Consider the following 18,319-nt stretch of genomic DNA (forward strand, 5'->3'; position numbering starts at 1 on the left):
TCCCCCGTCGCGGCTTCAGCAGCCTGGCGGTGCTCCAATGTAGCCCGACAGTGCCACAAAAAAGTTTCAACGCAGCACCTCCGGCGTGTGCGTTGCAGCACCGACGACGAGCGGCGCCAGCCTGTGGCCTTCGTGCTGCCTTGCAACAGCGGTGGCAAGCACAGGCGGCGAGCCGCGCCTCGCCTGGTCTTGGTGCTGCGTTGCAGCTCCGGCGACTGCAGTGGTCGGCTTCACCCTTCCTCTCGATTGGAACGGAAAAGAGGAGATTGGAAGAGGAAAAGAAACGAGGAGGGTGAACGAGTGGAGGAGAGGATGAGCGGAGGAGATAAGGCTGGTGGGGAGGCGGTGGACTCGCTCGTGTAGGGGACACGTGCCGTGCGGGTGACCTGGTTTACGCGACAATGTTTTCATCCGGTTGAAAACAAACATTTTCCTTTGCAATTACCATGTATGGTGCACGTTGAGCATTTTAGCTTCGATCATACAAATACAAAATACATCTAGCACACGTTATCCAGATAATTTAACAATGTCAAACACTAGAGATAGATTCACATGCATGCAGACACTCCAGAAGATATAATCGCATCACAACACGCTATATCTATCTCTTCATTTCTAGCTGCTCATCGGGATAAAACACAAAAGGGCGGCGAATTCTATCGCAATTCCACCTTTATTATATTGCCTTGCGTGAATTCTATGTTGATCCGCTAATCACAGCAAATACAACATAAATGTCCACATGTATAGTTCATTAAACACACAAGCAATATACTACTGCTCCACAAGCATCATCAGCAAGGCTTCTTGCAGAGGCAGATTGAAAAGGGAGGGTCGAAGGAGGTGATCACACACTTCGATCCAGGGAAGCTCTCCTTGTGGCAGTGAGTAGCACATGTGTCGTCCCCACATAAGAGAGGAGCGTATGTCCTGCTGACCTCCGAGCAAGTCTTGCCTTCAGATCCTGCAGTAAAAATAAGGTCATCTCATTTTGCGCCACGGCATCAAAGAAAAGAATAGGACACCAAGAAGATGTTATATTCCTCGGATAATTATTCCGGTCAAAGAAGTAAATTGCAAAAAACCACCACAATTAGGACCCTAATTCATAAAACCGCTACCATTCGTTTTTTTTTCAAAAAACCACCAACATTGAGGTAACAGTTTTCAAAAAACGTTAATATGCCGCTTAGAGCCGTTTGACGAAAAATTAACCGCTGGGTCCCAATGTCGGATGTAACGTGGCCGAGGTGTAGACGGCACCGGTCACGTACGTACTAACGGCGCTATCTGGTCAGGTTTGACCAGTCAAAATCACACTCGTCGCCGCCCCGCGCTGCTTTGCCGTCATTACCGCAGACAGCAGCCTCCTTGCGCGCCACCACCTGCTCCAGGCCAAGTCACCCGAAGTTGTGGAGGTGGCCATGCACGCCATGGGAAGGAGCAACAGGCGCTGGAGGTTGCCATCGATAGGACCCGCGAGGAGAGCTCGTCGTGCTCTCGGCGCCCTCGGGAGCCCCGGCATGCACCGGAGGCGGAGCAGGGCCATGGCCATCGCGTCCGCTGTCCCCGCTGCGACGCGCCCGTGCTCTGGAGGAGGCGGGGTGCGCGGCGCTGCTGCTCGAGCGCCCGTGCGCGGATGGGGCCGCTGCTAGCACGCCAGTGCGCGCCTTGCGCGACCATGGCTGATCGTGCCCATGCGCGAACGGGGTTGCTGCTCGCGGGCCCCTGCGCAGCCGTGGCGGCTCCCGCTTCTCGCGCCCGTGCGTGGCGGCCGCTGCTGCTCGAATCCCCAAGAACGGCGGGGCGGCAGCGGCTTGCCTCACCGGCGCCAACCGGTGGTTCGGCGCGGGATCCTTCCGGATCGGAGCTGGCCCGTGCGCGGGACCCTGACGGCAGACGCCGGATCTGGACAACAGGCACCGGAGCCAGCCCGTGCGTGACCCACGGTGGACGCCCGATCCGTACCATGCGCAGGAGGCGGCACAGCATATGTTCACGCCAGTACCAGGAAACGGGGAGGGGCCGGCTTCCCGCACCGGCCGCAGGTTCGCCCGATGCGGCTCCTGTCCGCCAGATCCAGCGGCCTGGTTTTCGGCGTCGCCGGAGTTGGAGGGCCCCTGGTCGCCGTTGACCTCAGCTGCCCCCCTCCACCGGCAGCAGCTGACGGGTGGCCCCTTCTTCTAGTTTAACAGACAAGTGAACGATGACGAGTTTTTTTTGCCACATCAGCACTTACAGTGGGTCCCATCCATCAGAAATGATGTCAACATGTGTTTAGTGACAGATCAGCGTCTTTTGAAAACTGTCACCCCAATGGTGGTGGTTTTTTGAAAAAAAACCGAATGGTGGTGGTTTTGTGAATTAGAGTCTCCAATTGTGATGGTTTTTTGCAATTTACTCCGGTCAAGGCTTACCAGGAAACAACAGGAGTGCCATGAGCAAGAGGGAGCACAAGGCCGGCATCTTGGCCTTGAGTACCGCCATGTCTCGAGGTATAAGCACCCAAAGAGGAAATGAAGCTAGAGAGGAGAGGAGATGGTGCAGATCCAAATGTGTTTACACCTTCTCCTCTTATAGTCGTGGATGAGCGGACCATATGAAAAGAAAACAAAAAAAGTATGTCTAGAAGACGCGGTTCTATCTGGATGATGTAAAGATGTGTTGCGCCTTCGAAGCATTCTTGAGACTTTATGGAATGAAAACAAACATAGGGATGATGCAACTACGTGTTGTACATTGACAGATACTGAAATTTTTGGTCTAGAACTCTAGATAGAGTTGACCCATTTGGTTTGTTTATTGTTAAACAATAATTATCTAAAGCGGCTAGAGCTTGTATAGTATTTGTGTATTTAGTTGTTACTGTGTATTCTGTTGTCCAGCTCATCAATATGTTTTCTTCAGTGAGTTTCCATTTACTATTCCAAGCCACAGACAAAGATTAGGGGTGAACTGCTAATGCCACTAATATAAGGGAGGGGGGGGGGGGGGGGGGGGGGGGACGACGACAATACAAAAACTCATAGGAGTGCTCGTCCTCGCATGCTCCCTATATCTACGTTCGTTCGTTTCTTTTGGGATCAGAGCAAAAGGTGTATTGGTTGGGTGGACGTCCCGTATATGAGATACAGTAAAAGCGGATTGGACCCACCAGTCAACCACGTAGCGCTGTGGCATTTGGAACCGAACAGGGACGCCGTGACCAGCTTGTAGTGTAGGTACGTCACGCAGGGGAAGACGGCAATCACTTGTGCCTCCCGGACGGCAGCGCCCACTGCCCCTAGACCCTAGTGGATGGGGTTGAGCGGTGTTTGGAGATTACAGTGCTACTAGTCATAATTGGAAAATGGTACATCAGTATACTAGACTTCAGAGTTCAGACACTAATTTACGTGGTGTGGCAAGATGGTCACGGCGTCCCCGTTCGGTTCCAAATGCCATAGCGCTACGTGGTTGACTGGTGGGTCCAATCCGCTTTTACTATATCTCATATATGGGCTGGTCACGGCGTCCCCGTTCGGTTCCAAATGTCATAGCACTACGTGGTTGATTGGTGGGTCCAATCCGCTTTTACTATATCTCATATACGGGCTGGTCACGGCGTCCCCGTTCGGTTCCAAATGCCATAGCGCTACGTGGTTGACTGGTGGGTCCAATCCACTTTTACTATATCTCATATACGGGACACCCACCCAACCAATACACCTTTTGCTCTGATCCCAAAAGAAACGAACGAACGTAGATATAGGGAGCATGCGAGGACGAGCACTCCTATGTGTTTTCGATGGTCTTTTATATATATATATATATATATATATATATATATATATATATATATATATATGACAAATTTTATCTACAAGCAATGGTAGTTACCTCCTACCTCTCTGGCTGCCATGTGTCATCTCACGCAGCCAAGCCAAGCGGGTTAGCGAACAAAAAAGATCCATTAATGTCCCACCGTCTAGTTAGTTGCGTATGGTTAGTTGAATAGCCTACTAATATCCCGGCCGCATGCACCGCATCTGATTGCATGGATAAGACTTACTTTTTAAAATTGCTGAATGAGGGCTAGCTTGCTTGATCGCATGTACTTGCAAAGGAAAACAAATCTTGGCGTACATACTCGTTTTTTTCTACTTCATACTTCCAAAATTATCATAGGACATATATTCTATTTTTCAGGAAAATTTCGGTATGCTCCAATTTTTATAGTATATATGCTATATTTCCCACATACTATATACTACAAAATCATAGAATATATACTATGTATACTACATAATCATGAAGAGTATGATGTATGTCTTGTACAGTCGATGGAGAGGCATGTTACATGGAGTATGTACTTATCGAGTATGGAGTATCAAGGGAAGGAGTATGTCAATGGAATTAATCAAGAGGGTATTTAATAGTAATAGTACTATGTGGATGACATCCATGAAATTTCTCAAGCACCTGACGTGCTTGCATGTAGTATGTAGATTAGAAGAAAGGAGTATATGACAAAAGTAGTATGGAGTATCATAAAAGAGGTAGTATGGTAGTATGGAGTATTATCTAATCAGAAGTAGTATGTCAATGGAACTAAACAAGCGTATAGGAACGGGCATAGTGTGTACATGTAATTTCACAGTCACCTAACGTACATGTAGTATATAGATTAGAAGAAAAGGAGTATATGACAAAAAGGTAGTATATTGCATGATATACTGTAGACATATGTACGTGTAAACCAATACAAACTGTTCGTCCATAATTTCTATATCTCTACATGATACTGAACTTTTGATATACACAATATAGTCTTGTTTCCATCGATGCTTGGGGTCGATGCAGGAGTAGTCAGCTCGTCGCCGACGGCTAGTTGCGCCCGTGGTACATCCAGTGTAAAACCACACACCAGTGGAGGAAGTTGCCAATCAAATCCGGAGCGGATGGATGCGCCGTCACCAGCGACAGCTCCATAGAGGTGACGCCTTGCGTACGCTCCGAGGAGACGTCGTTGGTCTTCCTCCGGTTGCCTCACCGAACGCCTTGCTCCTGTGGTCGCTTCGGCATCTTCAAAATCACGGTGCCGCTGACATGAAAGAACCGCAGCAGATGATAAGGTCAATGAGGGGGCATGAATTCTTTAGAGTTGAAAATCTGATAGACTATGATATCGTTAATCCAACTAAGCAATAAAGAAAAGAAATTGGACGTAGATAACTGGCTTGTGTGGTACTCAGAACCAGTGGCGGAGCTACACCCCAGGCCTGGGGGCCTAGGCCCGGGTTGTGGCATAGAAAGTCTTCATTCATTGTAGCATTTTCTCCACTGTTTCATACTGTAGATCATTGTAGCTCTGAAGCAGGCCCTCTGCCTCGTGCTTGCCTGGCTCCGCCCCTGCTCAGAACGACAACGGCCAGCTATTATTTCACCGTCTCGCTGGCGGCAGGAGAATACTCACAGGACGCTGATCCTCCGTCTACAGCCGGCGATGAAAGTGTCGCCTCGGCAAAACGTAGATAGTTAACAAATCTGTTTGCTGTTGTTAAAGAGAAGATAGAAACAACACTATTTTTACGTAGAGAGAAATGGTAGGTTGGTTAGTAAGCGGATAAGGATGTGAGACGACTAGATAGAATTGCCATTCAAAAATTGGGATAAGTTCACGGCCAGATCGACGTGGATAACTACCAAATAAATTAATCAAAATAATTAATTTACTATTCTAAATGGATCGGGTGGAACCTCATCTAGCCCGTTAGGCATTCTCAAAAAATAGCACGCTCAATCTAGGTGCGTGAGATGAACGGTGGATTCTTAGGTGGTAACTACCACTAGGTGGTAGTATCTATTTTTCCTATATATATATATATATATATATATATATATATATATATGATGTACTGAAATAGAACTGCTCCTATTTAGTTAGATGTTCTTATTTTGAGGTGGGAATTATGTGTTCTTTAAATGTTCAAGTGACATCAGACACTGATTAACATGCAAACAATGCAGAAGATATGATCGAATCAGACAAGTTATGCCTAGAACGAACAAACGTTCACTGCAAAATGCCACAGCGCGGCTTTGCAGCATGCTTGAGGTCATGATGATACAACGGCAAACGTTGAAGTTGTTATGGCCCTAAAAAGGCCTGCAGAACTATGAAAACAATGCAGAGAGGAACAGACCTAAGACTCGAGATCTGAGGTGGATATCATCTTCAGTGAGAAAGATCGCTCGCTTCTCTGGGGGCCAAAGAGGAAGCTAACGGAGCTAGCACCAACTGTCTTCATGTTTTGCTTTCTTCTTTTTGTCAAGCACTGTGCTAGCACACATTATCCAGACAATTTAACAACGTCAAACACTGGAGATAGATTCACATGCAAACACTCCAGAAGATTTTTTTGTTTGGAACGAAGGCTCAAGTAGAGCCCGGCTTTGAATTAACAAAGCCATCAACCGGCCAAGATTACACAAGGCCACCAAACATGAGCGACCGAAAGATACATGGGAGCTGGCTGAGCAGCTTACAACGCAACGCACACTACTGCACACCAAGAAAATACACGAGAAAGTCCTGCAAGTAATGTCGAAGCCCGCTGCACCCCGGGACCAAAGACAGGAAAACAAAGAAGCATCGAGGTTCGGTCAGTAGCATGGAGGCACCGGGGGTCGCCTGACCATGGAGCATCCGACAAAACGAGCACTTGTCTTCCAACGCCGAAGAGGAACCCTATCCTCTCGCCTAGGCTCGAAGGCGCCGCACCATCGGATCGTTGGGAGCTCACCCGAGAGCTAGAGCGGGCGCCGGCCGACACACCAGAGCAAGTAAACTATCTGTCCTCTTCACACCAAAGACACACCACATCCGCTGCACTGCCACCTTCCTTGGACACCGAGAAACAGAAGGAAAGCTGCCGGGAGGATCGTCGAAGAAGCAATGCAGAGCACCAGGGAAGCAAGTTGGAAGCACCAGGTGCCGCTCCAGTGTCCGCACAAGGGAAGAGGCTTCTGCGGTGCGCGTCGTGGGGCTGTCAACGGGAAGAGGAACCCTATCCCCCTCCAACCCGGCTCAGGAGCAGAGCCACCATGACACACCACGACCTTGCCGCCGCAGAGCATTACTCCGTCAAGGCATACACCTGTAGGAACACACACCCTACACAAAAAAATCACCCCTTGGGCTCGCCGCCGACGAGCGCTCGCCAACCTCACAACCACTCTCCCGAAGAACCAGAGAGCCCCAGGCGGCGTCTCCAAGGAGAGAACAACGCGCATGGCGCCACGGCCGCCCAACCCGGGACGGGTTTTGGGCTTTCACCCGGGATCTGGGACGGGGGTGGAAAGAAACAGGTCCTCAGCGACGCCTCCAGGGAGGAAAACCACGCGCGCACGCGCTGTCGCCGCCGTGGCCGGAGAACCGGCCAAGGGATTACCCCAGACGCAGTCCTATACCACTATCACCCCGCCAGCACCGGATCTGATAGCCAAAGCCACAGATCGGACACCGCCAGAGGGGGGAGTGGAGCAGAGGAGGAGAGAAGCACGACCTTCAGATCTGGAGTGGAAGAAGCCCACACCACGACCACCTCCTGCCGGCTCCTTGCTGCCCAAGAAGCCGAGGAGGCCGTTCGCCGCATCCCGCGCCCGCCACCTGCCGTGAAGGTGGCGCTGCCTCGCCGTCCGGGGCCGCCGCCCCGGCGTCCAGGGTCCTTCACCAAGGGACGAAGCGACGGGGAGCCTCGCCGCCACCTTCATCGGCAGCCTCCTAGGCTGGCGTACCTCTGGCGGCGGCAAGGGGAGGGGGGCTGGAGGGGGTGGCGGCGCCAGGGGAAACCCTAGTCGCCCCCGAGTCGCCCAAGGGGGACGACGCGGGAGCCGCGGGGAAGGGGGGGGGTCAGATCGACTCCATACCAGATCAAACACTCTAGAAGATATAATCGCATCACAGCACAACTAAATCTCTATCTCTGCATCTGTAGCTGCTCATCAGGATGAACCGAAAAGGGCCGAGAACTCCATCAAAACATTACCTTTATTACATCGCCTTAGGTGAACTCTATGTTGAACTGCTCATCATAGCAAATACAACATAGAAGTTCACACATGTAGTTCCTTAAACACACACAAAAATATTACTGCTTCAGAAGCATCATCAGCAGGGTTTCATGCAGAAGCAGACTAACATGGGAGGTTCCAAGGAGGTGATCACGCACCTCCCTCCTGTGTAGCCCTCGCTGTGGCAGTTCTTGACGCACGTATCACGCACACATAAGAGAGTAATGTAGGTCTGGCTGACCGTCGCGCAGGTATGACCTTCGGACCCTGCAGTAAACAATAAGGACATCATTTTGCACAGCAGCGTCAGAAAAAAGAATAGAGTACTGAGAAACTGTTTTATATTCATCGCATAATTATTCCAAGCAAGGCTTACCAGGAAGCAACAGGAGTGCCATGAGCAAGAGCAAGCACAAGTCTGGCATCTTGACCTTGGGAGCCTCCATGTATGAAGCTGTCGGAGAGGAGAGACAGAGCATTCTCTTCTTATAGCCATGGATGAGCAGACCGTATTAAAAGAAAAGAAAAACTATGTAGAAGAAAGTGAGTATGATGCAATTATATCTAGAAAATGCAAAGATGTGTTGTACCTTCAAAAGCACTATTGAGACTTGATGGAAGATATGCATCATTTAATATGTGGAGAGTACATTACATGGATAGAAATGCAGACATCTTAAAGCTTTAACCAATTAAAGTTGTTGCACAATGCACATCAGATAAATAAAGTATTGGTTTTGCATCAACTTTTGCACAGTGCAATATTTTTCCATGCTAAAAAACAGTGACATGAAGTCGTGTCTACACTAAACAGCGGGTCATAATGCGAAGCATATTAAAGAAAATGGAACGAAAGAAACATGATGTGTCGACGAACTAGGAACAATGTGTCAGATCCTATAGAGGGAAACAGCAGATGACAGAAATATCTGGAAGGCGGTCAAGCTGAATGGTTTTCTTATATTTTGGCACACATGTTCCTTTTCGAGGTTTAAATGATCAATAAAGTTAGATTTGCCAGCAACTTTTGAGCAGCTTGAAGAAAGTGTTTACAAGCTGCAAGCAGATCAAAATTTCCATAGGACCCATGTATGTACCAGAAGCTAACATGTGTGGGTCGATGATCTGAAGACCAAATGAAACTCTCTGCTGAACATTACTGAATAATAATTATGCAAAGCGGCTAGCACGTGTATAGTTTTTGGCTTGTTCCTGCATTATGTTGTCATTTACAGTTCCAAGTAAATATATCAGCACGTGTATATATCAGCGCTACATTTTCTCCCGATTTTCCATTTACAGTTCCAAGCCTCAGACAGATGAGGGGGTGACTTTAAGGGAGTAAAATAGGCTCTTCATGTTCTAGGTTAAGGAAAACAAAAATAGTACACTATGGACTTACTATATACAGTATATGATTACAACTAAATGTAAATTATTTAGTTAAATGTTCTCATTTTGAGAGGGAAACATGTGAGTTTAGACTGTAAATAAACATTTGTCCATTAGAGATTGTTATTTAAAAATGTTTAAGTAACACTAAACATAGATTAGCATGCAAACAATGCAGATGATATAGTCAGCAGCTATGTTTGTATTTCTGCATTTGTAGCCTGTTCCATTGATTCCAGTAGGAGAAGACAAGGGCATCATTCTCTCCTTATTTAGATCAAAAACAATTACATCATTGATGTGCTTCCTGCTCATCAGGATGAACCCAAAAGGGCGGCGATCCCTGTCGCTATTTTACCTTTGTATCACCTTAGGTGAATTCTAAGCTGAAGTTCACATGGTTCCTTGAACACACACACAAAGTTTCTACCATCCTATCTAAAACAGTAAAATTATTACTGCTCCACATCAAACAAAACACACCTATTTCCACAGTAACAACAACATTGCATCTAAAAGTAATACTGTTGGCTAACAAGTTACAAGACACTTCTGATTTAGCCCGGTCTCAAGCACCCACCAGGAAGTAAGAACCTGTAGCTGTCCGCGTTCCTGATCAAATAGGATGGAAGATGAACAGCGGACGCTGACCTCGGTATCGGCCCCATCTTCTTGAAGAGATCACTAAACGTGTACTCCTCAGGTAGCATGTCAAAAATGTTATCCCCATTGCATATGACTCTCTGGATCCTGTCAGGGTTCAGGAAGATGTCATGTTTCACCCGGTCTGCATGGCTGTATGCCTTCATCTTGAAAGCAAACTCCTTGATCTCCCTGAAGCAGAAGCTGCAGTGCCAGCCTGCGTCGGCCAGCATCAGGTCGGTCTGGCGGGAGTGTTGATACTTGGTCCGCTCGGTGAACACATGCGCTGTCGTTCTCCAGCTGTTTTGATCCACATGAAATTCAAAGGAGTACATATAGTTTTTTAGCTCGAGATGCATGATTGGCGGTATTCCATCACACCACTTCAGCAACTGCACGGTTTCAGGACTGGGGATCTCATCGGCATCAGCCATGATCAAGACATCCCCCACAGCAATGCCTGATCTTTTTAGCAGGTTGTTAAGTGCACGGCGGTGACCGGCTTCTACAAGGAAGGGCATTCGGCGAGAATCAGGATCCAAATCTCCAATGGGAAGCATGTCATAGACAATCTTTGAGCTAGCAAATGCGAAACGGTTGAGGTTTTCAAAGAAGGTGAGTGACTTTGGGATGCCAGTGAAGGTAGCATTCGCTTCAAGGATGACAAACCTGTCAACATACGGAAAGAGCTCATGGTAGCGGATGTCCAGAATATCGAGCTCATTGCTGAAGAGAACAGCATCAAAGACACGGCGAGGGGAGGAGAGAATGCCCCAGCCATGGAGCTGACACAGCTGGTCCATGGACATGTTAGGGGCATAGTAGTGCGGGATACGGGAGAAGGGCTTTGGTGGTGTGTCCCACAGCGGCCGCAGAAAGTAGGAGATACTTTGGAAGTACTGGGTGACAGCAATAACAGAAACTGAAAGAACTAGAACGAAGGGTATCAGGAACTTGAAAGCCAAAGTACTTCTTCTTCTAGTTGCATGAGGCAGATTCACCGAGTTTCCCGCCATGCGACTGTCTTGTTTCATTGGCAAGGAAAGAAATGAGCGAGTCTCGGAGAAGCATATGAGAGTGCCCCAAGCACTCTCTCTTCCTGGGGAACACGGCAATATCGGAAGCTGAATGCAACCTGCATTATGCAAGAGGGAACAGAAAATAAGTAAACAAGGAGAAGAAAGTGGTACAGGAAGCAACATAACTTAGACAAAATAAACATACAGGTAAGATTCTCAGTCTACGAAGTAGAATGGGGATGAGTTACAGCTACACACAGACTCTTGTGAATTTGTGATGCAACTGACTTGTTCTTTAAATGCACACATTCATATACATGTACGACAAGACAAGGAGCCATGAAATTGATACTTATATGCCAAGATAAACAAGCCGCTATTGCATTTCAGCATTTGCATCAACCAAATAAGGAAGAAAATGAAAGTGCAGCATAACACCAGAGCAGAGCTAGCATCATCTGTTGTCACGGCATTCTTGCCAGTAAACCCCAACAAGCATGATCTAACTGCTCGTGTACTGTCAACAGCATAGCCACCCCAATCTATCAACCACACAAACAAGTACGTATTTGAGATTCCAACAGCTAGGGCCCCTTGCAGTCTGGTGATCCCTCCTATATGCCTGATGGGTCACCGCGATGCGGAAAACTCACACCCATTCTGATAGCAACACAGGTAAGATGGCAAGCCCCTGTTGCCCAGATCAAACTGAAATGCATCTGTATGCCCAATTTGGTGTCCAACCAATCCGCATCCCCACCTCCTGTTACCATCATTCAGAAGCAAGCAGCAGTCTCGCCCAAATCAGACTGAAACTGCACCTTAGATCACACTGCCAATGCCATGCCATGCCATCGGTTTTCCCCCATTGCTGTTTCTATTATAGAACGAAAACAGCATCGTAGTGACCGCAAAAACAAGAGAGGCCGCCTTACCCTACCCTACACGCCGCCACCTAGCGACTCCCCGCCCCGATTGGTGGCTCGGACCGAATCCCTTCTCAAATCGGCAGGCGCCAAATCCAACCAGAGCCAAATCTCGCTCGCTGCTCCATATCTCAGAGCCGGAGAAGAGGCGGAAGAGGCCGTACTGGGTCTGGGCGGGATGTCGAGGAACAGAACAGAGATGGCGGAGCGGGTCTCACCTCAGGGGAGACGACGACGACGGCGGTGGCGACGAACGAGGAGACGAAGACCGCGACGGAGACGGAGACGGAGACGGGGGCGGCGACGAAGGCGGAGGCGGGGGGCGCACCGCGATCTGCTGGCCTCATTTAATCAGCGGCCCCCATGGATCGCTCTCGTCCCCCTCCATGCTGCTAAATTTAGGGAGGCGAGGAAGGAAAAGCAGGGGATGCGGGGTGGATTCGCTTTTGGCTTGGCGTTGCGGGGCGGTGGGATGTGCGACTGGTGTTGCTTTGGCCTTGGGTTTGGGTTCGCCACTCCACTCCCCCTCGGGAACGGGATGGGATGGGAAGGAAGAACACGAGGAGGGGTGGGTGGGTGGACGGGGGTCGTGATCCTCTGCATGCGTCAACCGTGTGACAACTAGGTTGGTAAACTCGTCACTCGTGCAAGACAAAAGTCCTCATGTTTGTAGCCGGACCACTGACCAACAGGCCGGGCAAGGCTGTCTTTAAAAATAAATAAAAAAACAGGGAACTCAGGTTCCATTAAACTCCAGGGACAGCAGTTGAGCGGGCGTCCAAACCCGCCTCATACGTCTGGGCAGGCCATCCGGTTATCGGTCATGAAATTTTGATTCAGACGAACGCCTCAAACATGACTCAAACGTCCGGGCTAACCGGCACACTTTAAATTCAGTTCAAATATAGGACGGATATGGGGCGCCCGGACACATCATGTCGGACCCGACAGGCTAACCTCACCGCAAATTGCATCAAATCCACCAAATCGACCTACCGGATCCATTCGCTCTCTCCTCTCTTCTTCCTACTCCTCGGCGTTCGTCTCCCCGCTCCGCTGCCGCCTGCGCCCCGCAGCTGTTCCTAGCATCTACGCCGCTACCTCCGGCAGAGCAATCCTCTCTCCCGTCCTCGCCGCCGGGGACGTAGTCGTCGGCCCGCACCCCACCGCGGTACGTCCAGCAACTCTCTGGCTCCGCCTTTGCACTCTATGTGTTTGATACATTGTCTGACTGTATTTTTTGTGATTCTTTAGGGAAAACGATGAATTTCGATGCTTCGCCGGACGAGGAGTATGGACCCACGGAGCTTGATCAAATGATTCAAGATGAGTTCTTCGATACCTCATATTCGGACGAAGAAGTGGACGCGATCATGCTCATGAGCATGCAAGAGGAAATGGGCCGGCAGGTGGAGCATATTATCAATTTCTAGGGCTCAATCGAAGGGAGAAGAGTGATCAATCGAGATAGGGTGTCCGGAGCACAGCTATTGCAGAAGGACTACTTTTCTTCGAACCCAACTTTTTTGGATGATCCATGGTTTTGTCGCTGTTTCCGCATACGAAAATGTTCTTGCACATTGTGGAGGGAGTGGAGGCACATGATGACTACTTCAAGCTCACATGATGACTACTTCAAGCTCAAGAGGGATTGATGCGGCCAACTTTCTTTCTTTGCTAAGTGATGTGTCCATTTTGCATCATGTTTTCGTACTGTTATTTATAATATTTTTATTATTATTTTCATTTATGATGTAATTCTAATGCATCTTCTCTCTTAATTTGCAAGATATACATGGAGAGGGAAATTACCGACAGATAGAATTTTGGACCTAAAAAGCGACATCAGACATACCTATTCTACAGAGCTACAAATGACCTGAAACTTGATGAAGATAAATACCAGAGGGGAGCCACCCGCTGCCCATAAGGCAACAGGGTGTGGTCACCCCCCGGGCGCACCCTAATGCCTTGTGGGGCCCACAGCTGGCCTCCGGCCCCTTCCTTCTGCTATATGAAGTCAATTGCCCTAAAAAAATACACAAAGGACTTTTGGGACGAAGCACCGTCGTCTCGAGGCGGAACCTGGACAGGAGCACTTTTACTCTCCAACAGAGCAATTCCGTCGGGGATACTTCCCTCCGGGAAGAGAAAATCAAAGTCATCGACATCACCAACGATCCTCTCATCGTGGGAGGACCAATGTTCATCAACATCCTCACCAGCACCATCTCATCTCAAACCCTAGTTTATCTCTTGTATTCAATCTTTATATCAAAATGTCATATTGGTACCTATGGGTTGCTAGTAGCTAGTGTTGGTTACATCTCGTAGTTGATGCTAGTTGGTTTATTAGGTGGAAGATTATATGTTCAGATCCTTAATGAAATTCAATACTCCTCTGATCTTGAACATGAATATGATTGTGAGTAGTTACTTTTGTTCTTGAGGACATGGGAGAAGTCTTGTTATAAGTAATCATGTGAATTTGTTATTAGTTCGATATTTTGATGATATGTATGTTGTTGCTTCCTTTAGTGGTGTCATGTGAACGTCGACTACATGCTTCATCATATTTGAGCCTAAGGAAAAAGACATCGTGGAGTAATAAATAGATGATGGGTTTCTAGAGTGACTAAAGTTTAAACCCTAGTATATACGTACTTCTGTCACTACTAGGAAAAGGACTATAGATGGAAATGACACTAATGGCGCACCAGACATGTGGTGCGCCATTACTATATACTAATGGCGCACCATCTGTTGGTGCGCCATTAGTGTGGAAGCGCACCAGACACACGGTGCGCCACTAGTAACAAAATGTTTTTTTTTCATTTTTCCAAACATACTAATGGCGCATCCGGGCAGAGTGCGCCATTAGTAGTTAGAACTACTAATGACGCACCAGCCGTAGAGTGCGCCACTACTGTATTTTTTTTTACTTTTTTGCAAAACTACTAATGACGCACCGTTGCATAGTGCGTCATTACTAGTTTAAACTAGTAATGGGCACTTTTTTTTACTTTTTGATATCATGAATATTTTTAAATTTCATGGGCACTTTTTGAATTCATGAATATTTTTTCAAATTTGATGATATTTTTTCATATTCCATATGAAAAAATATTGAATATTCATGAGGACACTCGATCTCGATCCCCCTCCCTCTCGATAGCTATCCCCCTCGCCAGATCCCCCTCGTCGCCGAGCACCCCCCCGCACCCTCCCCCCGCTCCACCGCCGCCGACGACCCCCCGCACCCTCCCTCGCTCCACCGCCGCCGACGACCCACCGCACCCTCCCCCGCTCCACCGCCGCCGCCGACCCCCCGCACCCTCCCCTGCTCCACCGCCGCCGCCGATGATATTTTCAAATAACAAATTTGATGATATTTTTTAAAAAATTATTACTGTTTTTATAAAAAATTATTACTGTTTCATATTCATATTCATTTTCTAAGAAATAATTATAAAAAATTGTAGACTACAATTGTTGTTAAACAACAATTATTACTGTTTTTATAAAAAAATATTACTGTTTCATATTCATATTCATTTATTAAAAAAATATACTAATGGCGCACCGGCCTGGTGGTGCGCCATTGCTATCTAAAAAAAGATTTCTAATGGCGCACCGGCGGTGCGTGCGCCATTGCTATCTAAAAAAAAGATTTCTAATGGCGCACCGACGGGTGGTGCGCCATTAGTAAGCTTCCCCTATAGCTAAGTCCTCCCTCTCCCTCGCCAGAGATCCCCTTTCGTCCCTCTCTCCCTCGCCAGACCCACGACGCCGCCGCCCCGACCCCCGCCAGACTCCACCCCCGCCGCCCACGCGCCCCCGCGCCCCCACCCCCGCCGCCCCCGCCGCCCCCGCGCCCCCGCGCCCCCACCCCCGCCGCCCCGACCCTCAACGTCTTCGCCTTCCTCCTCGCCGTCGGCGCCGAGCAGCGACGCAGCACCGTACGCCCCCCCGACCCTCCTCCTCCCCTTCCCCTCCTCCCCCTCCCCTTGCCCCCCGCCTACGCCGGGGCTGACGGCCCCTTCTCTGTCTCGCAGGGCAAGGTCTCCGGCACCTCTACGACATCGACGCCTCCACCGTCTAGGGCATCTGCGCCTTCTTCCACCTCCGGCCACCGCGGCCTCACCGTCGATCCCCGCACGAGCTCGCCATCGTCTTCCTCTCGGTGAGCTGCACCGGTTCCCCTCCCCCCTTTCTGTTAACTAAACATTGTCAGGTTTAGGTTCTGTTAACTGAAAAAGTTTAGATTCAGAAACATTGTTGGACTGATAGGAAGTTTGTTGAACAGAGTAATCTACACCTGTAATTTCTACTGTTATGCCTCTGTTGATTGTGATCTCTGCACATGTTTAATGTCTATGCTGTTGTGCGGCTGTTATGTGTGTCTATGTCGGTGAGCTTGTGTTATGCACTTCTGCGTTTTGATGTCCCCCCTTACCTTAGTTTTTTCATCTCACTGGTCCTTTTCATTGTATTGGTCCTTTTCATTTTTGTCAAAGAGGCCCCGAGTTCTCTCTTCACTTGTGTGGTGATTGTCTTGGTCCTTTTCATTTTTGTCATGGCATTCTTGAGGTGCTGATGTGTCTGAGGGCATGAACCATGATCAAGTTGAGTTCAGATTTCATTAGATTAGATGGATTATCATGCCTTGTGTCTTGATAGTTGGATATTTGAGTAGTATTGTCAACAGTAATAACTTTTACATGTTTGCATTGCTTCCAAGAGTAACAGTAGGTGCTTATGACACCTTTAGGAGATCTACTCATCTCTAATCATGCTACTCAAGGATAGGAACCGTAGGCATCTCTATATTTTTTTTTCAGTGTCCTTTATTGGTGGTTCTATGATGTAGTCCAGATGAAACCAATTGCATGCATTGAGAAATAGAGTATTAAAACAGGACTTGACGTGGTTTTCCAATTAGCTATCTGAATTGAGAAAAAACATAGCTTTTGCGGTCTCTGAGGCAAAACTTGCTACTCCATATACAACTAATACTACTACTAGACAAGATACTACTCCATATACTACTAATACTACTACTGTATTTCATTTCAAAGTTCAAAATGCTAGTACTGAGATTTTCATTTCCAATGAGTGATGTTTTTCCTAGCAGTAGAAAAAACATAGCAACTTCTCTGTTTTTATAAAGTTATTCTTATATGGGTGAAACTTCACTTGTTTTTAGGCTAGTGCAGGGTGTCGCTTCTTCTGTATGGGCCAACTATGTCACAAATAAATTGTTCCTTCTTCTATATTTGACAAGTAATGACTTTTAAAGATGATGATCATCTTGCTCGTTTGCTGGGTTTTGTCTCCGACCATTGTGTCATGATGAATTTGCAGGTACCCCGAGAGGCCCTTGAGTTTGCCGGAATGTCGATTAACTTCTGTTCCGGCAAATTCGGGTACTCCATATGTCCTATTTTTAGCAAAGGCCATGCCGAAATTTTCCATGAATTTTAGCATGACTTTGCTAAAAATAGGACATATGGGGTACTTGCGACTAATGCATGCATCAGCGTCGACAAAACCTAAATGATGAAAGCTTAGGCTTTTAGGGTGCCTCGACATCGACAAACCCTAAATGATAAAACCTTGGCTTTTAGGGTGCCTCGGCGTCGATAAGAACCTAAATGATGAAAGCTTAGGCTTTTAGGGTGCCTCAGCGTCGACAAACCCTAAATGATAAAAGCTTAGCTTTTAGGATGCCTCGGTGTCGACAAACCCTAAATGATGTAGTTTTGAATTATGAACGGTGTCGTCATCATCATCGGACGACGAAAGTCTCCCGGCGGAGTGCGACTGGTGCCACGACAATCGAGGTCTGTGCGACATGCCTCACTTGGACGATGATCGGCGCTTCAGCATTAAGCTCGAGGAGACCTTCGAAGTTGAAACGGTACACAACGACGACAAGTGTTATTTTCATAATTAAGCATGACTTCAACTATTTCAACGTGTATTTTTCATCTTTTACAATTCGAGTATAGCTTATCTCATGCCATGCAAGACGCTATGTCTTGGAGAGGATGGATTTTGAAGACCATGAAATTTCTGAAACAAAGAAAATTCACCTAAGGACTCATCACGATGTGGACTTTGAAGTAAATCTATATAATTCTGAGAGCGTAACCCATTTTGGTTGCAAAAATTGGGAAGCATTTTGCAAGATGTATGGTTTTGATGAGGGTATGCTTATCACCATGGATCTTGGTAATCCTGACATCAACCAAGACAATATGGACATTTGGGTCCTTGTTG

General features: G+C 47.7%; 2 protein-coding genes and 1 long non-coding RNA gene across 3 annotated transcripts; all 3 read right to left on the reverse strand.

The window, feature by feature from the left end:
• Nucleotides 1-657: 657 nt before the first annotated feature.
• Nucleotides 658-2,640, reverse strand: LOC147967982 (uncharacterized). The gene is made up of 2 exons (XR_015603214.1): nucleotides 2,421-2,640; nucleotides 658-967 (listed from the first exon to the last, which is right to left on the reverse strand). It is a non-coding gene; the product is annotated as an uncharacterized LOC147967982 (long non-coding RNA).
• Nucleotides 2,641-7,989: 5,349 nt separating this feature from the next.
• On the reverse strand, nucleotides 7,990-9,542 carry LOC125555600 (uncharacterized). The gene is made up of 2 exons (XM_048718502.2): nucleotides 8,435-9,542; nucleotides 7,990-8,325 (listed from the first exon to the last, which is right to left on the reverse strand). The coding sequence occupies exons 1-2, from the start codon at nucleotides 8,535-8,537 to the stop codon at nucleotides 8,156-8,158; spliced, it is 273 nt and encodes a 90-aa protein (XP_048574459.2). The 5' UTR covers nucleotides 8,538-9,542; the 3' UTR covers nucleotides 7,990-8,155.
• Nucleotides 9,543-9,679: 137 nt separating this feature from the next.
• LOC125507788 (uncharacterized) lies at nucleotides 9,680-12,605 on the reverse strand. Its single transcript, XM_048672285.2, has 2 exons — nucleotides 12,256-12,605; nucleotides 9,680-11,227 (listed from the first exon to the last, which is right to left on the reverse strand). Exon 2 carries the CDS (start codon nucleotides 11,124-11,126, stop codon nucleotides 10,008-10,010), a length of 1,119 nt encoding a protein of 372 aa, XP_048528242.1. The 5' UTR covers nucleotides 11,127-11,227; nucleotides 12,256-12,605; the 3' UTR covers nucleotides 9,680-10,007.
• Nucleotides 12,606-18,319: the final 5,714 nt, after the last annotated feature.

Source organism: Triticum urartu, chromosome 5A, assembly GCF_056163025.1.
Source record: "Triticum urartu cultivar PI428250 chromosome 5A, HENAU_Tu73, whole genome shotgun sequence".
Taxonomy (NCBI): Eukaryota; Viridiplantae; Streptophyta; class Magnoliopsida; order Poales; family Poaceae; genus Triticum; species Triticum urartu.